Raw genomic sequence first — 18,928 nt, forward strand, 5'->3', positions numbered from 1 at the left:
TGGATCCAAACCACCTTATGTTTTACCCATAATGCAGCTTTTTTAGAATAATATCAATGCATCATAAGGAATGTAATTGCACATTTAAGTTCAACCCATCCGAGTAAACCCAGCACACAACCTATACTTATCAATCTATACACTCACATACATAAACTATATATACAAACATTAATACTAACTGTAGATATTAGTATCACAATAGCCTTGGATATTCTGCTTGTTCAAGAACTCATCCAGGCCCCTCTTATAGGCATTAACAGAATCTGCCATTACCACATCACTAGGAAGGGCATTCCCCAACCTCACTGCCCTCACCGTGAGGAACCCGCTGCTTCAAATGGGAGCTCTGTTCCTCTAATCATGTAGCTGTGTCGATTAATACAATTGCGGCATTCAAAGAGCAACTTTGGACATGTTTTTTACTTATAATGCAGTGTTTCCCAATGTGCCCATGTGTATTGGGGTGCTGCATCACTTCTAGAGGGCATGTTTAGCTTCACATTTGCATCCAATTCAATTGATATAATTCTGGTGCACCTATTGATGCAAACCACTTATGGTACCTTGGAGGTACCATAAGGTCCCAGGAGGTGGTAGTTTCAGGGTTCCCCTGCATCAGTAGGTGCACTTGCACACCTTCTTCTAGAAAGGCAAGAAGAAGGTGTGCAATGCTTTTGGCAATGCTTTTACCCATGGCAACCAATCAGATCTTTGCTTTCATTTTCTAACTTCTAGTAGAGTGAACAAAACAAAATAGTTATTGGTTACTATTTGAGCACGCAAATCATCAGGCTGCAGTGTTAAAATAGTGTGCTGTGACAATTAAAGAACTGTGTATTTTTTCCACCATGAACACACCCTTTTTTAATTCAATGACAATTTCCATTACTTTCCATTACTATAAAGCTAAAACAGAGGACTGCTGTTGCTAAATGGTACAGAGAGCAATTGGGGGTAAATTGTGAATCCCTCCAGAATTAATTGCCAAATTGAAGCTAAATATAGTCATAACAATTGTGTTTTCTCACACAAAAATATTTTATAAAATGAAACTCTTTTGGGGTTATGTAATCAAAGGCACTATGTTTGCCCAGGAGCAGTAATCCATAGCAACCAATAAGTTGTTTGCTTTGAAACAGGTGACCAGTAAATGCTACCTGCTAATTGGTCGCTATGGGTTACTGCTCCTCACAAACTTAGTGCCTTTTATTACATAAGCCCATTAGACCTGCAAGAGAGTCCTTTGTTTGTAAGAACCACTGACCCAGAGCATCAAAATTGTTGGAAGCCTCCACCTCAACATGAAAGAGGGAACAGACATCATTCAGAGATTTGTTTTAAATATTGTAACCCCCGCCCCCAAACTTACTGACAATAATGTGGGGACATGGACTAGTCATAACTCTTTTGCAATTTTTTTTATAGTATAGTTTTTTTTTTTTAGTAAGAGACATTTATTTTACAGGCGCATTGTGCAAAGTACAATTTCCTTTTGCAAATTGCTTTGAGATTTTTCACACAATGTAACTTTTCCCCCCAGAATTCCAGGGTTTTTGATTTGCGCTCACCAGGAGATTATGTCATTTCTGGTTCCATTTCATTTGCTGCAAGTCTGCTCTGCCTTTTGACACAGTTCCCTGTGGGAACCTTGGAGTCTTGGGTGGTAATAGTTCTATTTGTGTCTTATATTTATATAAAATGTCCCAGTGACTATGGGTGCCCCCCCCCCCATACATTTTGGTTGCTATGGGTTATTAAACATGGTCAAACTTTTTATTGCATTACCTTTTATATTATATTTGTGGTAAATATATGGCAATAGGGACCATTAGAAGGACAGCACAAGTAACAAATGACCATATTTGATTGCTAAGTAGGCTACTGCTTTTAATCTATCATTCAACTTACAAAAGGGGTTATTGTTAAAGGTTAACTATACCCTCAGGATGAATACTTAAAGGAACAGTAACACCAAAAAATGAAAGAGCTTTAAAGTAATAAAAATATAATGCACTGTTGCCCTGCACTGGTAAAACTGGTGTGTTTGCTACAGTAACACTACTATAATTTATATAATAAGCTGCTGTGTAGCCATGGGGGCAGCCATTCAAGCTGGAAAAAAGGAGAAAAGGCACAGGTTACATAGCAGATAACAGATAAGTTCTGTAGAATACAATAGTGTTTTATCTGTTATCTGTTATGTGCCTGTGCCTTTTCTCCTTTGAATGGCTGCCTCCATGGCTACATAGCAGCTTATTTATATAAATTATAGTAGACTTTCTGAAGTAAACACACAACTTTTACCAGTGCAGGGCAGCAGCACATTATATTTTAGTTACTTTTATACACTTTCATTTTTTGGTGTTACTGTTCCTTTAACCAACAAATAGTTTATATCACATTAAGTGGCCTATTAAAGAATCTTACCAAACTGAAATATTTACCCTCACCAAAAGGATTATTAGGAACACCTGTTCAAGTTCTCATTAATGCAATTATCTAATCAACCAATCACATGGCAGTTGCTTCAATGCATTTAGGGGTGTGGTCCTGGTCAAGACAATCTCCTGAACTCCAAACTGAATGTCAGAATGGGAAAGAAAGGTGATTTAAGCAATTTTGAGCGTGGCATGGTTGTTGGTGCCAGACGGGCCGGTCTGAGTATTTCACAATCTGCTCAGTTACTGGGATTTTCACGCACAACCATTTCTAGGGTTTACAAAGAATGGTGTGAAAAGGGAAAAACATCCAGTATGCGGCAGTCCTGTGGGCGAAAATGCCTTGTTGATGCTAGAGGTCAGAGGAGAATGGGCCGACTGATTCAAGCTGATAGAAGAGCAACTTCGACTGAAATAACCACTCGTTACAACCGAGTTATGCAGCAAAGCATTTGTGAAGCCACAACACGCACAACCTTGAGGCGGATGGGCTACAACAGCAGAAGACCCCACCGGGTACCACTCATCTCCACTACAAATAGGAAAAAGAGGCTACAATTTGCATGAGCTCACCAAAATTGGACAGTTAAAAACTGGAAAAATGTTGCCTGGTCTGATGAGTCTCGATTTCTGTTGATACATTGAAATGGTAGAGTCAGAATTTGGTGTAAACAGAATGAGAACATGGATCCATCATGCCTTGTTACCACTGTGCAGGCTGGTGGTGGTGGTGTAATGGTGTGGTTGATGTTTTCTTGGCACACTTTAGGCCCCTTAGTGCCAGTTGGGCATCGTTTAAATGCCACGGCCTACCTGAGCATTGTTTCTGACCATGTCCATCCCTTTATGAACACCATGTACCCATCCTCTGTTGGCTATTTCCAGCAGGATAATGCACCATGTCACAAAGCTCGAATCATTTCAAATTGGTTTCTTGAACATGACAATGAGTTCAATGTACTAAAATGGCCCCCACAGTCACCAGATCTCAACCCAATAGAGCATCTTTGGGATGTGGTGGAACGGGAGCTTCGTGCCCTGGATGTGCATCCCACACATCTCCATCAACTGCAAGATGCTATCCTATCAATATGGGCCAACTTTTCTAAAGAATGCTTTCAGCACCTTGTTGAATCAATGCCACGTAGAATTAAGGCAGTTCTGAAGGCAAAATGGGGTCAAACACCGTATTAGTATGGTGTTCCTAATAATCCTTTTGGTGTGTGTATATCAGTTAATATTGCCATTTTATTTACAGCTTTTACCTTGAGCTATTTTGTGATAGTGCTCCCTCAGAGATCACCTGACAGGATATAATGCAGCTCTATCTGTAAAAGGAAGTAGTGTGGGAGTAAAAGGCAGCATTGTGTCCATTCATTGGCCGATGTGACCTAGCATGAATGTGTGCCCTTGGCTTGTTTGTGTGCACCATGAATTATATTACCCAATGACACATACTACTAGAAATTATATTTTTAATGACAATGGTTTATTTAGATGAAACAGGGTTTTACACGTGAGCTGTATTATCGAGACCTACATTGTCTGGGGTTATAGTTTTCCTTTAAGGGGGTTCACTGAAGTCACCCTCTAGTCTGTATTAAAGCTTTCACATAGCATCACTTTTGGCTGACTGTATTTCATAAAGCTACCTGCTCCTGTCCTAAAATAACTTGCTGTGTCCTAGATTGTTGTTTGAACGTTACTGATTCACAATAATTTGTTTTTGCCTTGTGCGTCTAACCAATGTAGGAACATCATGCTGATGGCTGATGACTGTGTTTCAACCACAATCATGCTTAGTCATTGATGTCCTTCCTCTGGACTCCCAAACTGCCCCCAAGCTGAGCTGTCTTCCCTGCCCAGCCCTAAGCATGATGCACTGCTAATTGCCAAACTAATCCTAAAAAAGCACCATGGGTTTCCTTTGTTGTGGCAATAACATGCACATACATTGCAGGAAATATAAAACCAATGACACAGAAATCTGATGTGTGTTGCTTTTTCAAAGTAAGGAACCGTAACTAATAGGTGCAGAATCCTCTGTTTAGTTATTTGCTGGATTTCTCTTGTGGAGAATTTGTATACGATGAGACTTTCTGTTATTGTTTTTTCCAATATATGGTAATAAATGCTGAAAAGCAGTGACGCCTAATGAATTTTAGAGTGTTGTTAATGTGTGAATAATTCCAGCGCAGGCGCCACTGTGTATATATTGCACCTAAATGAATAGAGGCATCATCATCAGATGTGCAGCGAGTCCATCATCTGGAAAGGGGATCGGATGTGGGAAGTTAATATGTTTTAATATTTTTATATGTTACTGTTGGAAGAGCCATTAAGGGCATTATTTTATCTGCAGTAAAGTAAATGTTGCATTTTACTGTACGTCGTTCAGGGGAACATTTGCAGCCATTTGCTCAATGACACAGGGATGCAGCAGGACGTATACTAAGAACTCCGATTGCTGTTCTTTCTATATAATGTCATGATTGTTCGTTCATTGCTAAGTACGTGTATTAGGCTAAATGCACAAAATGGGGCAGACATTTTATGTATATATATATAATTAAGTAAGAAATTAGGTTTCAGAAAGGGAATCTAAAAGTTATATCCCACTGATAGGTCCTGAATCAGTATATGAATAAACAGCAGAAATTTCAGTGGAATAAAAACAACAACATTTATTGGCTCAAATTAACAGAACAAAAAACCAACATATAAAGCATACTATACCAAAAAATGGATAGGTGTATCCCAATGTCTCATGGTACCCACTCTCCATGTGGTGCTTCATCAGAGGAGGTGAATGAATGAAGCACCACATGGTGCGAAACGCATTAGGAGAGTGGGTACCATGAGACATTGGGATACACCTATCCATTGTTTGGTATAGTATGCTTTATATGTTGGTTTTTATATATTTTCCCTGGGTGCTGCCTATGGCCACTTTGTAGTGATGTACCCTTATCCTCAAATAGTGCACTGGCCTCAAATCCCACCTCTTCGTGTCTACATTAATGTAACAAGCTGATCAGCCTTCCATGCTTTTTTTTTTTTATCAAAACTGTAATAACACATAAAACTACCCATAAACCCCCAGAAATGTTTTCAGACTTTTAAAAAAAAGTGCCAAATTTTGTAAAATGGGCGTGGCAGTATATACTGTACATATGTAAATGTAACAATATGGCCGATTAGTAAATAATACAGATTATTACTGCATGGCAGCTCTGAAACCTGTCACCCTCTATGATAGGCAAACTTTTTGTTCTGCTTGATAATTTGCTACAATCCTTAAGCTTAGCTTCTCAGCAGCTGCCCAGAGCCCACTGAGCCTGTGCATTGTCCTGAGCAGTTCTAACAGATTCCAGTATGGTGACCCCCCCCGTGACAACTTGGAAGTATTGGATCATTACTACTATAAAGATGCTGAACCTTAAGACTGGTTCAATAAGTAAAATATGGCATTTCTAGCCATATTCATTTTTAAGGTTAGTTCTCCCCATGCTGTTTCACCCCCTAGACGGCCAGACTTTCTTTTAAAGTAGCTAAATTTCCTCTTTATAATAGAAATATGCATGAACTCTATGGCAGGTGTATGATCTCCTCCACCTCAGCCTAGTTCCAGGCCACTATGGCCAGTTATTTATTCCACTGATTGAAACTAATAGTAATGATATTACATAATGTACTATTTTTCCAAAATGAAAAAAGGCTAAAGTAACTGCTGTGCAATTTCCCATTACTGGGAATAATAATATCTACGAAGGCTCATTTATAATGTACCATGTTTTATGCCCACAGTGCTTTAAGAAAACTGTATTTTTTTTTCTGACAGAAGTCAGGAGAATTCAAAGAGTGCTCAAAGTAATTTATTTTGAAAAAAAATTGCTGCTCAATCTGTATAGGGTTATTCTTCTGTGTACTGTAGTTATTTATAGTCACAGTAGAGAGTAGGCTTTGTGTGAATGCAGTAAAATGAAAACACCAGCAATCGTTTTGTACCTACTGTGCTCCCTCCCTAACCCCATCAACCCCACTGCCCTCTGTAATATTCACTTCATGAGGAAGACACAAAAAAAGCATACATGAATAGAAAAATATGTTTGTCATCTAAAATATCTATTGTGCTCTGTCTTAACAAACCTCTGTTATTATCTTACACGTTTGTTACCCATGAACTGCACAACTAAGAGTGTCAGGGGTTTCTCAGACATTAAGAAGGTCGGCAATGGTGAAGCTGCTGGAATGCTCCAATGCTTAGAGAATGAAAGTTCATTTTAAAGCAGTTCTAAAGCAATCACATACTGGGCCAGATTCAGTTTAATGAGAAAAAGTGATTTCATGGTTCATCACGTGAAAACTCATGGACAAGAGTCAATTCAAGGAGAAAAAACTTTTCTCTATATTCAGTTCCAGTTTTTCCTCCATAGACTTTAATAGAGTTTTTACTTAATAAACTTTAAAATACATTCTTCTGAATTGAATTGCATCTCGAATTGAATCTCGTCCAGTGATAAAGCTTTTTCTCACTGAATTGAATCTGGCCCACTTTGTGAATTCAATATAGATGCATTTTACTGCAATGTTATTGTATTGTCTCTCTCAGAATAAATACTATTGAACATTTTTCTAGATCATGTTGTGACTGGTCAAAATTTTGCCCTGGTCGACTAAAGGTTAACATACCAAGTTAGCAGCATATTAGATGGTGTATTGTCCCAGAACTATCCCCTTCTTAATTGATATCTGATTAGGGATCATTGAGATATTGATTGAGTAGAGTTGGGTGAGAACTGCAATAGACTGTGGATTCAGTCTGTGGTCGAGGGTCCAAGGCCCAAGTGTTCGTGTTATCTCTGTCAAGTCCATTACCTGGCCAAATGAGTGGGTCTCTCCATACATGGCCAGCATAAACATTAAGACACGAAAAATCAATGGCATGTACTTGATCTAAGAAGAGTAAGTAACATCAAGAGCCAGGAATGTGTCACTCACATGGAATAAGTCCCAGCAGGTAATTGCTGAGACCTGAATGACAGAATGACTATGCACTATGCACTAAGGGGCCTATTTATCATCCTATGTAAAAAAAACGGCGATAAAATACATCACCCATTACCAGGCATCCCTCTGTAAAACACAGTGTGATTGTGTTCATCTATGTGAAAATCAGCTGTAAATGAAAGCAGATGCGTGAATAAGTTGTTCATCGCATTTTTCTGTGGGTTTTTTGGGGGGTTATTAATTGGTAAAACAACAGAAAGAAACTGAACAATGAAAAAAAACATATTATAAATTTATTTTAGAGCACAATCTAGACTCAAAATGGTGGCAGAATCTTGGCAGATTTATGTTTGTGAATATGGAGAATTAGTTACACCTCTTATGCTCCAAAAAATGCTTCTCCTGCTGCTTCAAATCCAGAAAACTATAGAGCTTATTCACAAGTGCACACTTGCAGAAGTGCAGGGTACAAAGTGCAATTTTAAGTGCAAGTCGTCATGTTTTTACCCACAAAGAAGTGTTTTTTGCCGAAATTCCAGTATCATTACAGTCTCGATTCAGTGATGTGACTGACGCCATTACGTCTGGTGCATTAGAATTACTGTTTTAAGAGAGCTTTGAGGAGAGTTGGACACAACTGAAAATCTTTGGTCTTTGGAGGCCCGCTGCTCAGCATCAAAATGCCATCTGTCCCCTTTAGGTGTTTCGGAGCAGCATCAATTGATTCAGGCCACTGTGGGCTCCTCTGCATCAACAGGCACACAGTGAACAAATACCAACAGAAGGGGGATGGAAAGAGCAGCGATGAGCACAACTATGCAAAAGTACAAGGAGCAGCTTAAGTATCTATAAAGTTGGGCATCTGTAAATGACCCCCAAAGTTGCTTGAGGAAATATGCAGCTCACACATATTGGCTGTTATTGACCAATACTTTATTACTGTTCCACCAGTTTGTTTACATCCATACAACTAGTCATCAGAAGCCCTCATTTTGAATAAATTAAAGCACCAGCTTGCAAAAGAACAGTTTTTGATGAAATAGAAATGGAATTCAGCACTGGTGTAGCATGAACATAAAAGAATAGGGATGGCACTCACATAGATCTTTTAGTCTCCTTGCCCTTTATTTCAAGCCACAGTTTGACAGTAGATTCTTACACACAATCTTGGTGACAAATACATGAGCACAAACCCCTCATCTCAGGTTAGATGGAGCCATAAAACCCTATAATATGATCCCTTATTTCTGATTTATGTGAAATCCTCCTGTGTGCCGACTATACGTGCTCATTGTATCCCTACTACTGTATATTCCAGAGAATATTTTTGCCTTTGTTGTACTACTGACCATTGCTCCTATGAAGTGAATTACTTACTTTTGGGCATGTGACTCTAAACCTTGTACCAAATGGCAATCATTTAGTAATTTTCCCTTTAATCAGGCTTGTGGCACTTACATCTGCTGCTTCTCCTCAACCCAAGCTTGTTTTACTCTACTGAACCTTTGATTTTTCCCCCCTATTTTGAATTGATTTCTCATCAGTTGCTGCCTTACTGCTCAGCATTTTGCGTTGAGGACATTAAGCTCAATAGGCTTGCTGGTAAAACATAACGCCTGAATAAGTACTCATTAGTCAATTTATTTTTAACTGATATATGATCAGGCACAGTGCCCAGCACTCCTGTAAGGTTAATGTCACCATGACCTTACCACATCATCGTAAGAAAATGATTGCAATTTAACAAATATCCCCTATTGCAGAGACCCTTAAACCTCTTCTCAGACCTCAGCAGTGTTATGTTCTGTACAAAGCCCCACTGGAGCTCCGGGGATTCATTAGTAACACTGGTGGGCCTGTCAGACTTCCCAGCTCTATAATAGCCCACCTGTTCTGCTGCCAATGTTCCCCAGAAAACATGAATTGCTGGCTTGGGGGCATCTTTAAGAAACTATTAAGCTTTATGAGGCATGATATTCTTCACTGGTGCGCCTCGGCTGGGACAGTCGCTGGACAAGTTCAAGGCTGCATTCTTATGTTTAGTCCCCAAGTTTTCTGCATAAAAAAAGATAATCAAAAGGAATATCCCTATTCTTCAAACCCTGTTTTAGATAATATTTAGAAAAATGGTTGCAAATATGTAACTAGGAAATGCTAAATATCCTTGCCAAGATCCTTGCTCTGAGTCCAATTTATTTTCTAAGGCTGATGCCACACATAACATATGGCGTATATTTTCGGCAAGCGGAAAAACACTAGCTGAAAATATTGCCATACGCTCCTACCTGTGCCTGCACCGGAATGAATACGCTCGGGTGCAGGCACATGTAGCCGATACACGCATGAAAATGCAAGACTTTGCACGTTTTTATGTGGATATCAGCTACATGTGCCTGCACCCGAGCGTATCTCATTCATTCCGGTGCAGGCACAGGTAGGGGACATATGGTGCATACGGCTCATAATTTCGGCAAACGTTTTTCAGCTTGCCGAAAATATACGCCATGCACCTGGTGGCATCAGCCTAAAGGATTCCACTACACCCAACATGTAAGGGCATGCATTGATGTGGTGCTTAAAGATCTTTAACATGCTCTTACATATCCATATCAAAAACTTTTACATCTACAATGACCAATAAAAGTCATCAAATCAAGCAATACATTAAATGCAACTCTACCAAGCAGTATATAGGCCAAACTGCAAGGGCATTGAAGAAACATATACAAGAACATTTATTAGATATCAAAGGTAATTAAGAGACAAATGTTTCTGATCACTTCACAACTTGTTCTGATTTAATATAGACTATTTATCTGTAATAGGTACAGAAAGGGTCAGTTTAGGTACTAGGGGTAAGTGCATTTCCTCCTTAATAAATAAAAAGATAAAATGGACTTTCACCCTGAAGACGAGATAGCCTCAGGATTTGAATGATACATTTCATGCTTCCTGCTATTATGAGTAATTTCTGAATGTAAGATGTCTTATTTTATGCATTGGTGTTTCTCTGCTTTTATTGACCCCTCCCCTTGTGTTCTCGTATGTTGATCTGATTGGTGGTCTTGGGGTATATATATATATATATATATAAATATGTACCAAAACTGTTTTGTCCAGCCTATTATTAAGTGCTCTGTGCATGAAACACGTAAGGCTATGTTTTGGTTGCCGAGAGTGCAATTCGTTTACATATGCCTGTTTGCGGGATCCATAAGTGCTTGCTGTTCTGTTTGTGTTAGAAAAAGGAGTTGGAAAGTTAGAAGCACTTTTGTCTGCTTAAGGGGTTCAAGTTCAGCATGGAAAACACTGCAAGGTTACAAATTTGCTACTAAACTGACATTATTTGAGCAGAAAGGGCTGTTATTACAATGGATTTCCCAGGTGTTGCCTCTATTAAAAACTTGCCCTGGCCAGGGCCACTGTTAACAGGGCTCCATCTAAACTGAGGTGAGGGGTTTGTGCTTATGTATTTTTCATCAAGATTGTGTGTAATTACATTATTTAATGTTTGAATAATCTTAGTAGACTTAAGGTATGGAGATCCAAATTACAGAAAGATCCCTTATCCGGAAAACCTGAGGTCCTGAGCATTCTGGATAATGGGTCCCATACTGTATAAATATACAGTATTGGACCCATTATCCAGAATGCCGGGTAAAATGATCTGTTTTCAGATGTGCTATTTTCTAAAGCATGCAGAATGGCCATCAGATTGCAGAGAAACATGCCATTGGCTAATCCCCACTTCTGTCTCTAAAAGCCAAAGTAATGATAGATCCAAATTATTTTAACATAGTTGAAAGGGAGACACATGCCAATTTATATTCATTATTTTCTGAGAATGCTGCTCTTTTTATAAGTGCTCAGCACCCATATGTAGCTATTACGGATGATGATACAATCTGCTACATAATTAGTTAAAAACAAGTAATAACCATAGGCTTGAAATGGTCCAAGTATCTGTGAAGCACATTTTGCAGTTGTGCATAGCTAGCACTGGCATCCTATAAAACTGCATTTATATTAGCTGCATGTGTTAGACTGGAGTGAGAAAAATCAAAGCCCGTTACAGCAGAAGTATGCAGTGAATTATTCTGCATCTCCCCTCTATTTTGCTCGAATGGTTTCAACCATGCTCACAGTGTGAAATTGCTGGTTAGCTTCCATCAGTCCAGAGCCAAGTGCCTGACTGCAAAGCAAAAGCCCCATCTCTTTCCTTTTGTGCTCCTGCTAAGCAACCAAATAGGAAAAAAAAATAGAATTACTTCTTGAAACATCGGATCTTATTCAGAGTGGCCATGTACAAGAGCAAACGCAGAAATCAGAGATGTAAGTACCTATTCCATTTGCCTCTTTGTAGATATGGAGAAATGAGCTCCTTTATTTTGCTATAAAATAAGGCGTGAATCAATAAATGACATTCATCTCGCAGAAAGACTTGAGGTTTTTGTGCAGTCGACATAAAGAGCGAGGGATGATCTATTAGAAGATATAGTTCCTTTGTTACTATGGAAACTCTTTTTTTTTTTTAAAAGGACAGCTTTATAGAATCTCAGCAGCAAATATCAGAATTGTAAGTTCTGCTTTCGGTGTTTCTTGCGTCGTCTTCAAAGGAACTGAGATGTGAGACTGACGCTCTCAAATTGTGTCGCCAATTTCCGGCAAACGGGAAACTTTGTACTTTTCATTTCATTGCTTTGTTGTGCCCTTTTTAATGGAAGAGATGTTTGTATGAAGTGGAGTAGGTTGTATCTTGTATAGCCTGTATGTAAGTATAATAGTAATAATACTCAAGTTCTGTTCTACTCCTCAACCCGTATATTTCACACTGAGTAGGTATGAGTAGCACATTGGTACTCTGGTTTGGTCATGTTGGCTTTGGGCTTGAATAATATAATTTCAATTCATATTATTTGTGATATCTACTGTAGCTATCGTCTGTTTTATAGGAAGGCAGCTTAGATTTCCAAGGGTTTTGAGCATAATCTTATGGTTATGTAATATCTATAGTTGGAGTGAATACTCCCTTCACCTTTAACATGCAGCTTTTATATGATTTGTATGTGTCTACATTCACTTTAAACTGTCTTTGTAAGCTTAATATATTTAAGTATTTGTGTGTGTGTGTCCCTGTGTGTGTCCATGTGTGTGTATGTATGTTTGTGTGTGTAATTTGTGTGGTGGTGTATTGACATCCAGTCCAGCTATATATATATATGGTGCCTATAATATTGTATAAATATAGTATAAACTTATTCAAGGTATTTACTAGGAATATGTCATATGTCACATATGTCATTTTGGAATGTTTATTATATAATACTAATAATAATACTCAAGTAAAAAACTTTGTACTTTTCATTTCAATGCTTTGTTGTGCCCTTTTTAATGGAAGAGATGTTTGTATGAAGTGGAGTAGGTTGTATCTTGTATAGCCTGTATGTAAGTATAATAATAATAGTACTCAAGTTCTGTTCTACTCCTCAACCCGTATATTTCACACTGAGTAGGTATGCACATTGGTACTCTGGTTTGGTCATGTTGGGTTTGGGCTTGAATAATATAATTTCAATTCATATTATTTGTGATATCTACTGTAGCAGCTTGTAGTTTTATAGGAAGGCAGCTTAGATTCCAAGGATTTTGAGCATAATCTTATGGTTATGTAATATCTATAGTTGGAGTGAATACTCCCTTCACCTTTAACATGCAGCTTTTATATGAATTGTATGTGTCTACATTCACTTTAAACTGTCTTTGTAAGCTTAATATATTTAAGTATTTGTGTATGTGTGTCCCTGTGTGTGTGCCGTGTGTGTGTCCATGTGTGTGTATGTGTGTATGTGTAATGTGTGTGTATTGGTGTATTGACATCCAGTTCAGCTATATATATATATGGTGCCTATAATATTGTTTAAATATAGTATAAACTTATTCAAGGTATTTACTAGGAATATGTCATATGTCACATATGTCATTTTGGAATGTTTATTATATAATACTAATAATAATACTCAAGTAAAACACTTTGTACTTTTCATTTCAATGCTTTGTTGTGCCCTTTTTAATGGAAAAATGTTTGTATGAAGTGGAGTAGGTTGTATCTTGTATAGCCTGTAAGTATAATAATAATAATACTCAAGTTCTGTTCTACTCCTCAAACCGTATATTTCACACTGAGTAGGTATGCACATTGGTACTCTGGTTTGGTCATGTTGGGTTTGGGCTTGAATTTCAATTCATATTATTTGTGATATCTACTGTAACTATCATTTGTAGTTTTATAGGAAGGCAGCTTAGATTTCCAAGGGTTTTGAGCATAATCTTATGGTTATGTAATATGTATAGCTGGAGTGAATACTCCCTTCAAATTTAACACACAGCTTTTATATGATTTCTATGTGTCTACATTCACTTTAAACTGTCTTTGTAAGCTTAATTTATGTAAGTATTTGTGTATGTGTGTCCGTGTCTTTGTGTGCCCATGTGTGTGTGTGTTTGTGTCCCTGTGTGTGTGTTTGTGTGTCCCCGTGTGTGTCCCTGCCCCCCCCTTTGTGTGTGTGCCCCTGTGTCACCCCCCCGTGTGTCTGTGTCCCTGTGTGTGTGTCCCCTTGTGTGTGTGCTTGTGTGTGTGTCCCCCATGTGTGTGGTGGTTTATTGACATTCAGTCCAGTTATATATATATATATATATATATATATATAGTGATAAGACAAAACAGAGGCGCCAAAAGAATAAAATTAGCTAAAAACACTTAAAAACCCAATGGGTAATTCAGAGGAGGTAGTAGTGAACTTACCTCCTCCAGGCAGACACCAACAAAAGTGGTAATTTTCAGTAATAGTTTATTCACAACAATATTGCAACGCGTTTCGCAGGCATTTCCTGCTTCATCAGGCAATGTAGAATAGGCGTAAAAAAAAAACAACAGTGTCTTTGTATAAACACACCAGGAGCCTCTGTGCTGTATATATATATACTGTATACTGTATATATAGTGGATATAATATTGTGATACAGTACAGTAACGTATTCTAGGTATTTACTAGGAATATGTCCTAGTGTTTTGTAAGAGGTAATTGTTTAAATGTTGTATTTAACTAAAGGTGTGCCTTTTACTGTACAAAAATTAGCTTCACTGAATTTGCTCAGGCATATACACCTGTGTGTGTATATATATACAGGTATGTTATCCGGAAACCTGTTATCCAGAAAGCTCTGAATTACGGGAAGGCCATTTCCCATAGACTACATTTGAATCCAGCTATTAAATGATTTTTCTCTGTAATAATAAAACAGTACCTTGTACTAATTAATCTTTATTGGAGGAAAACAATCCTATTGGGTTTATTTAATTCTTAAATGATTTTGAGTTGGAGATGATGATCCATATTACTTAAAGACCCCATATCCAGAAAACCCCAGGTCCCGAGCATATCAGGTCCGATACCTGTATATATAAATATGTTTTCAAATGGGTCCAGCTACCTCCTTGACATGTAATACTATGTATTCAGATATACATAGAGAATAGAAAACCCAATATAACAGACCCAATATTAGTTGCTTTTTAACTTTCCAGCATTTAGGAACTGATTAAAGCAAGCAAAAATATCATATTAAATAATATTTTCTAGGGATGTTAAAGGGGTGGTTGTTATAGACTGGCCAATTCTAAGCAACTTTTCAACTGGTCTTTATAATTTATTTTTTATAGTTGTTTAATTATTTGGCTTCTTCTGACTATTTCCAGCTTTCAAATGGGGGTAGCCAAAAAATAACTATAACTCCACGAGGCTTCAAATTTGTTATTGTTACTTTCTATTACTTAATTTTCTATTTAGGTCCTCTCTTATTCATAAACCAGTCTCTCATACAAACCACTCCCTGGTTGCTAAGGTAATTTCAACCCTAGCAACCTGATTCTGAAATTCCAAACTTGAAAGCTGCTGAACAAAAATGTAAATAATAAAAAAACACAAATAATAAAACATGAAGACCAATGAAGACCCCCTAACCCCCCCAGGGGTCCCCTCCCAACGTCCTCCCCTGAGCGCGTATAAGTGGAACCCGTCAGGGAAGGACACTGGCGACCAGGGGATCGGCAACAGGCATGGTGTCTGGGCCCAGTCCGACCCTGTAAACAAAGTGCTGATTAATGTATTGTCAATATAAATATGGGGATGAGATGTGACATTCTTGAGCAGTATCACAAAATACTACACAAAAAGCTATAGGTAATAGTTTTGTACTACAGGTATGGGACCGGTTATCCAGAATGCTCTGAACCTGGGAATTAGGATCGCCATAATTGAAGTCTACAAAGTCATCATTTAGAGATTTAATAAAGCCAAAGAGAAATGTTTTACCTCCAATAAGGATTAATTATATATTAGTTGGGATCAAGAACAATGTACGATTTTTATAATTACAGAGAAAAAGGAAATATGTTTAACATCTATGGGAGATGACCTTCCTTTAATTTGGAATTTTCTGGATAACGGGTTTCAGGATGACAGACCCCACACCTGTATACATATACATTGGTTTAAGAAATGAAATGCTCAATACACAGTAAAAAAAAAAATCAAAATCTGATAGTGGGAGCCCAGTGTATATGGCATATTGTATTCATTATACGCTGGAGCACAACACTCTATACTTCACATATTAAACAAATACACAATAACCTCTACTTCAAAGCTGGCAGAAATGCTTCGGCCTGGGTAAAATTCAGTGTACCCTGGGCCTTTTATTAGGAAGTGCATTGTATATTTATCATGTCATGTTTGTTCCATAGTGTTTACAAAAATAGTATATTACAGAGTTTAACGGTTGAAGCTCCTTTTTAAGGTCCATAATGTTTATCAAGGATCTATAATAAACACTGTTGTATAAGCCAATAAGCCGAATTCCAAGAATATCTGCAATAACAAGCTGTCACCCTATTTGACCCTTGGATAGATTTCTGGTGTGTTTTGGTGGAAAGAAACATATGTCTGAAAATTACACTTCAAATGCCCAACAGGTTGGGCCCAAAGGTATTGTTTTGGGCTCCGCATAGGAGTAGCCCCATTGCTTAGTAATAAAGAAATAATACAGAAAAGACTAAAAGAGGATTGTAGCATATCATTTGCCCACTAATATTGCTAGCCATTATTGATGCAACGTGCTAAAACTGACTCCATTCACACACAAATGCAATAAGAAAAACACACAACGCAACTTGTGAGTGGTTTAGCAAAAGATCTGTAATTTACATTTGTATTGTTGAATAGTACTACGAGGGTGACCACTGTTAAGATTCCGAGAAAAACAAAATTAAAAGCTTCATTGTGGGTAAATAACATGGTGATTTGAATCTAAATTGTGCGTGCTGCACTGTATGTGTAAATGAGTCCTTGTGTAGAGGTACAAAACAAAAGGCTCTGCACAGTGTAAGTGACTTGTTTCTCTCTGGTTGTGCATTAGTCAAACTGCTGGCCGCAGTCATTACAGAGTGTATTATATAGCGTGCCATATGCAATAAATATGTCGCTTTTAGTTAACATAACTTTACCCCATTGCCATAGTTTATTTTACAAAGGCTAAATATTTTCACAGTGAAGGTGATTGAGCTAAGGTTAAATAATGCAATTCTGTAAGAAAATATTATAAACTGGATAATAGGCAGTATATGGCTGTAAGATAAATATATCAGTGGTTTATGTTCACCCATTTTATTTGCTCTTGAAGACTTTTTATTATATGGGAACCAGCTACTCCCGATAATATCAGGCTACGGCTGTCACTTCTGCTCAGTGGTTGCCTGATCTGTAGGATAAGATACAAGTTTATGATCAGCATCTTATAAACAGGTGCATTATTGTCAAATAATAAATGAAATGGCAGCTGTCGATGATATTTCCCTCACTGGTCCCTTGGTAAAAAAGCTTATTGTTGAGTGCTATGGGTAATATAGCAAGATAGAATTCACATGTCTAGATACTTTAGAATTTTGTGCAGGGTAGCTGTACTGTACATGGAGTTAAGCCATTGACATAAATTAGGCCAATGGGCCTTCTTATGGTTTTTCCATGCTAATAAGAGAGCTTGGCCTCAGTGCTTATTATTGAGGGTGCACAATCTCTTTAGATAGGAAAGAAATCTCTACTTCAGGGGATCATTAAAGAAATACAGATCCCTAAGTGGCAATTATCAGAATGGCTACTTGCATTATCATTTGGAACTGTATAGCACTGGGACTTTGAAATATGCTCATTGGTTTTGTGTTATTGAGGTGTATGTATCACAGGAGTGACATCTAGCTGGGAAAAGAAGTGAGCTGAATCCCTGCAACGCGCCGCATCCATAACACTTTCTGGGATTTCTTCTTTTTAACAGGTTGCAGAATCTATGGCTCTGGCGCTTATGTGCCGGCACTACAGATTCTGTTACTGCTTTCCTGTTTACCGGGGAACACACAGTTTCACTTGTAGGATATTGTATGGCATTCAAAGGGTAAAGTATAAGGTTATCAGATTGAAAAAGTGAAATCTAGGGACAGGAATGGGCCTACGGTGCACTGCCCATGCTGCACAAAATATTCTATATTCCATGCCAACTTTTGGCCACTCCCCCATTGCCGTAGACCTCAACATCATAGCCACATGTTTTAATCTTAATATATTTTCCTAAAAAAGCTCCAAAATAATTTTATATATATTCCTTCAGCAACAGAAAAGCTAGCACTGAAAGAAGTGGGATGGAAGGGGGTCAGGTGACAAATGATCACTCCTTCCATCCTTCCTTTCTTCTATCCAGGAATAGCAATGATTAATTGGGGGTGGCTGTGTTGCCACAGGGACAGCTGGGGACAACTTGCTAAGGTCAAATTTCCATGGGGACAGGGAATCTAAAACAGGTCAGTCCCCCCGAAATAGGGACTGATGGTAACCTTAGTAAAGTACCTTTTTTTAATGCAATGAAGATTTTCATTCATCCAGGTCATGGTATATCTAGTATAAATAAATCTAGAGCAACTGAAGAAGCTGCGGATAGTAGTGAAACATCTTTTTTAATGCACTTTTGTGTTTATTATATAGGAACGCACACAAGTATTTTACATGTATAGGTTATACAAGCGTATGAATGTATCCCAAGCTGTGACATTGCTAAGGTCAAATAGTCATTTATTGATAAACCCTGTTCTTTAATGAATACTAATCACTTCTTTATATGTTATACTGCAGCAACATAGCGCCACTGATGTGTAAACTACCACGGGCCATTTAATTAGCTGAGTCTGTAAATGTACAAATAAAACTGGCTACTGAGTGAAATGTTCAAATTGAATTTTGACAGCTAATTCCTGAGGGTAACCATAGTTTTTACTGTGGTGCTGTGCAGGCTTTTAAGAAAGTTCCAGTAAAATTAAGTGAAATGCTATTTTCTGCTGATCCCAGTGGGGAGCATGTTACACAGGAATCTCTCTC

General features: G+C 37.9%; 1 protein-coding gene across 7 annotated transcripts in view; it reads left to right on the forward strand.

Moving 5' to 3' along the window:
• The window catches only part of ralyl (RALY RNA binding protein like), a 329,501-nt gene that overhangs the window by 221,729 nt on the left and 88,844 nt on the right, over positions 1–18,928 (forward strand). For 2 of the 7 annotated variants that reach the window (XM_012964879.3, XM_031903436.1), the window contains exon 1: positions 11,616–11,783. In XM_012964879.3, the coding sequence (XP_012820333.1) occupies positions 11,753–11,783 (31 nt within the window). In that variant the 5' untranslated portion in view covers positions 11,616–11,752. 7 annotated transcript variants of the gene reach the window in all.

Source organism: Xenopus tropicalis, chromosome 6, assembly GCF_000004195.4.
Source record: "Xenopus tropicalis strain Nigerian chromosome 6, UCB_Xtro_10.0, whole genome shotgun sequence".
NCBI lineage: Eukaryota > Metazoa > Chordata > Amphibia > Anura > Pipidae > Xenopus > Xenopus tropicalis.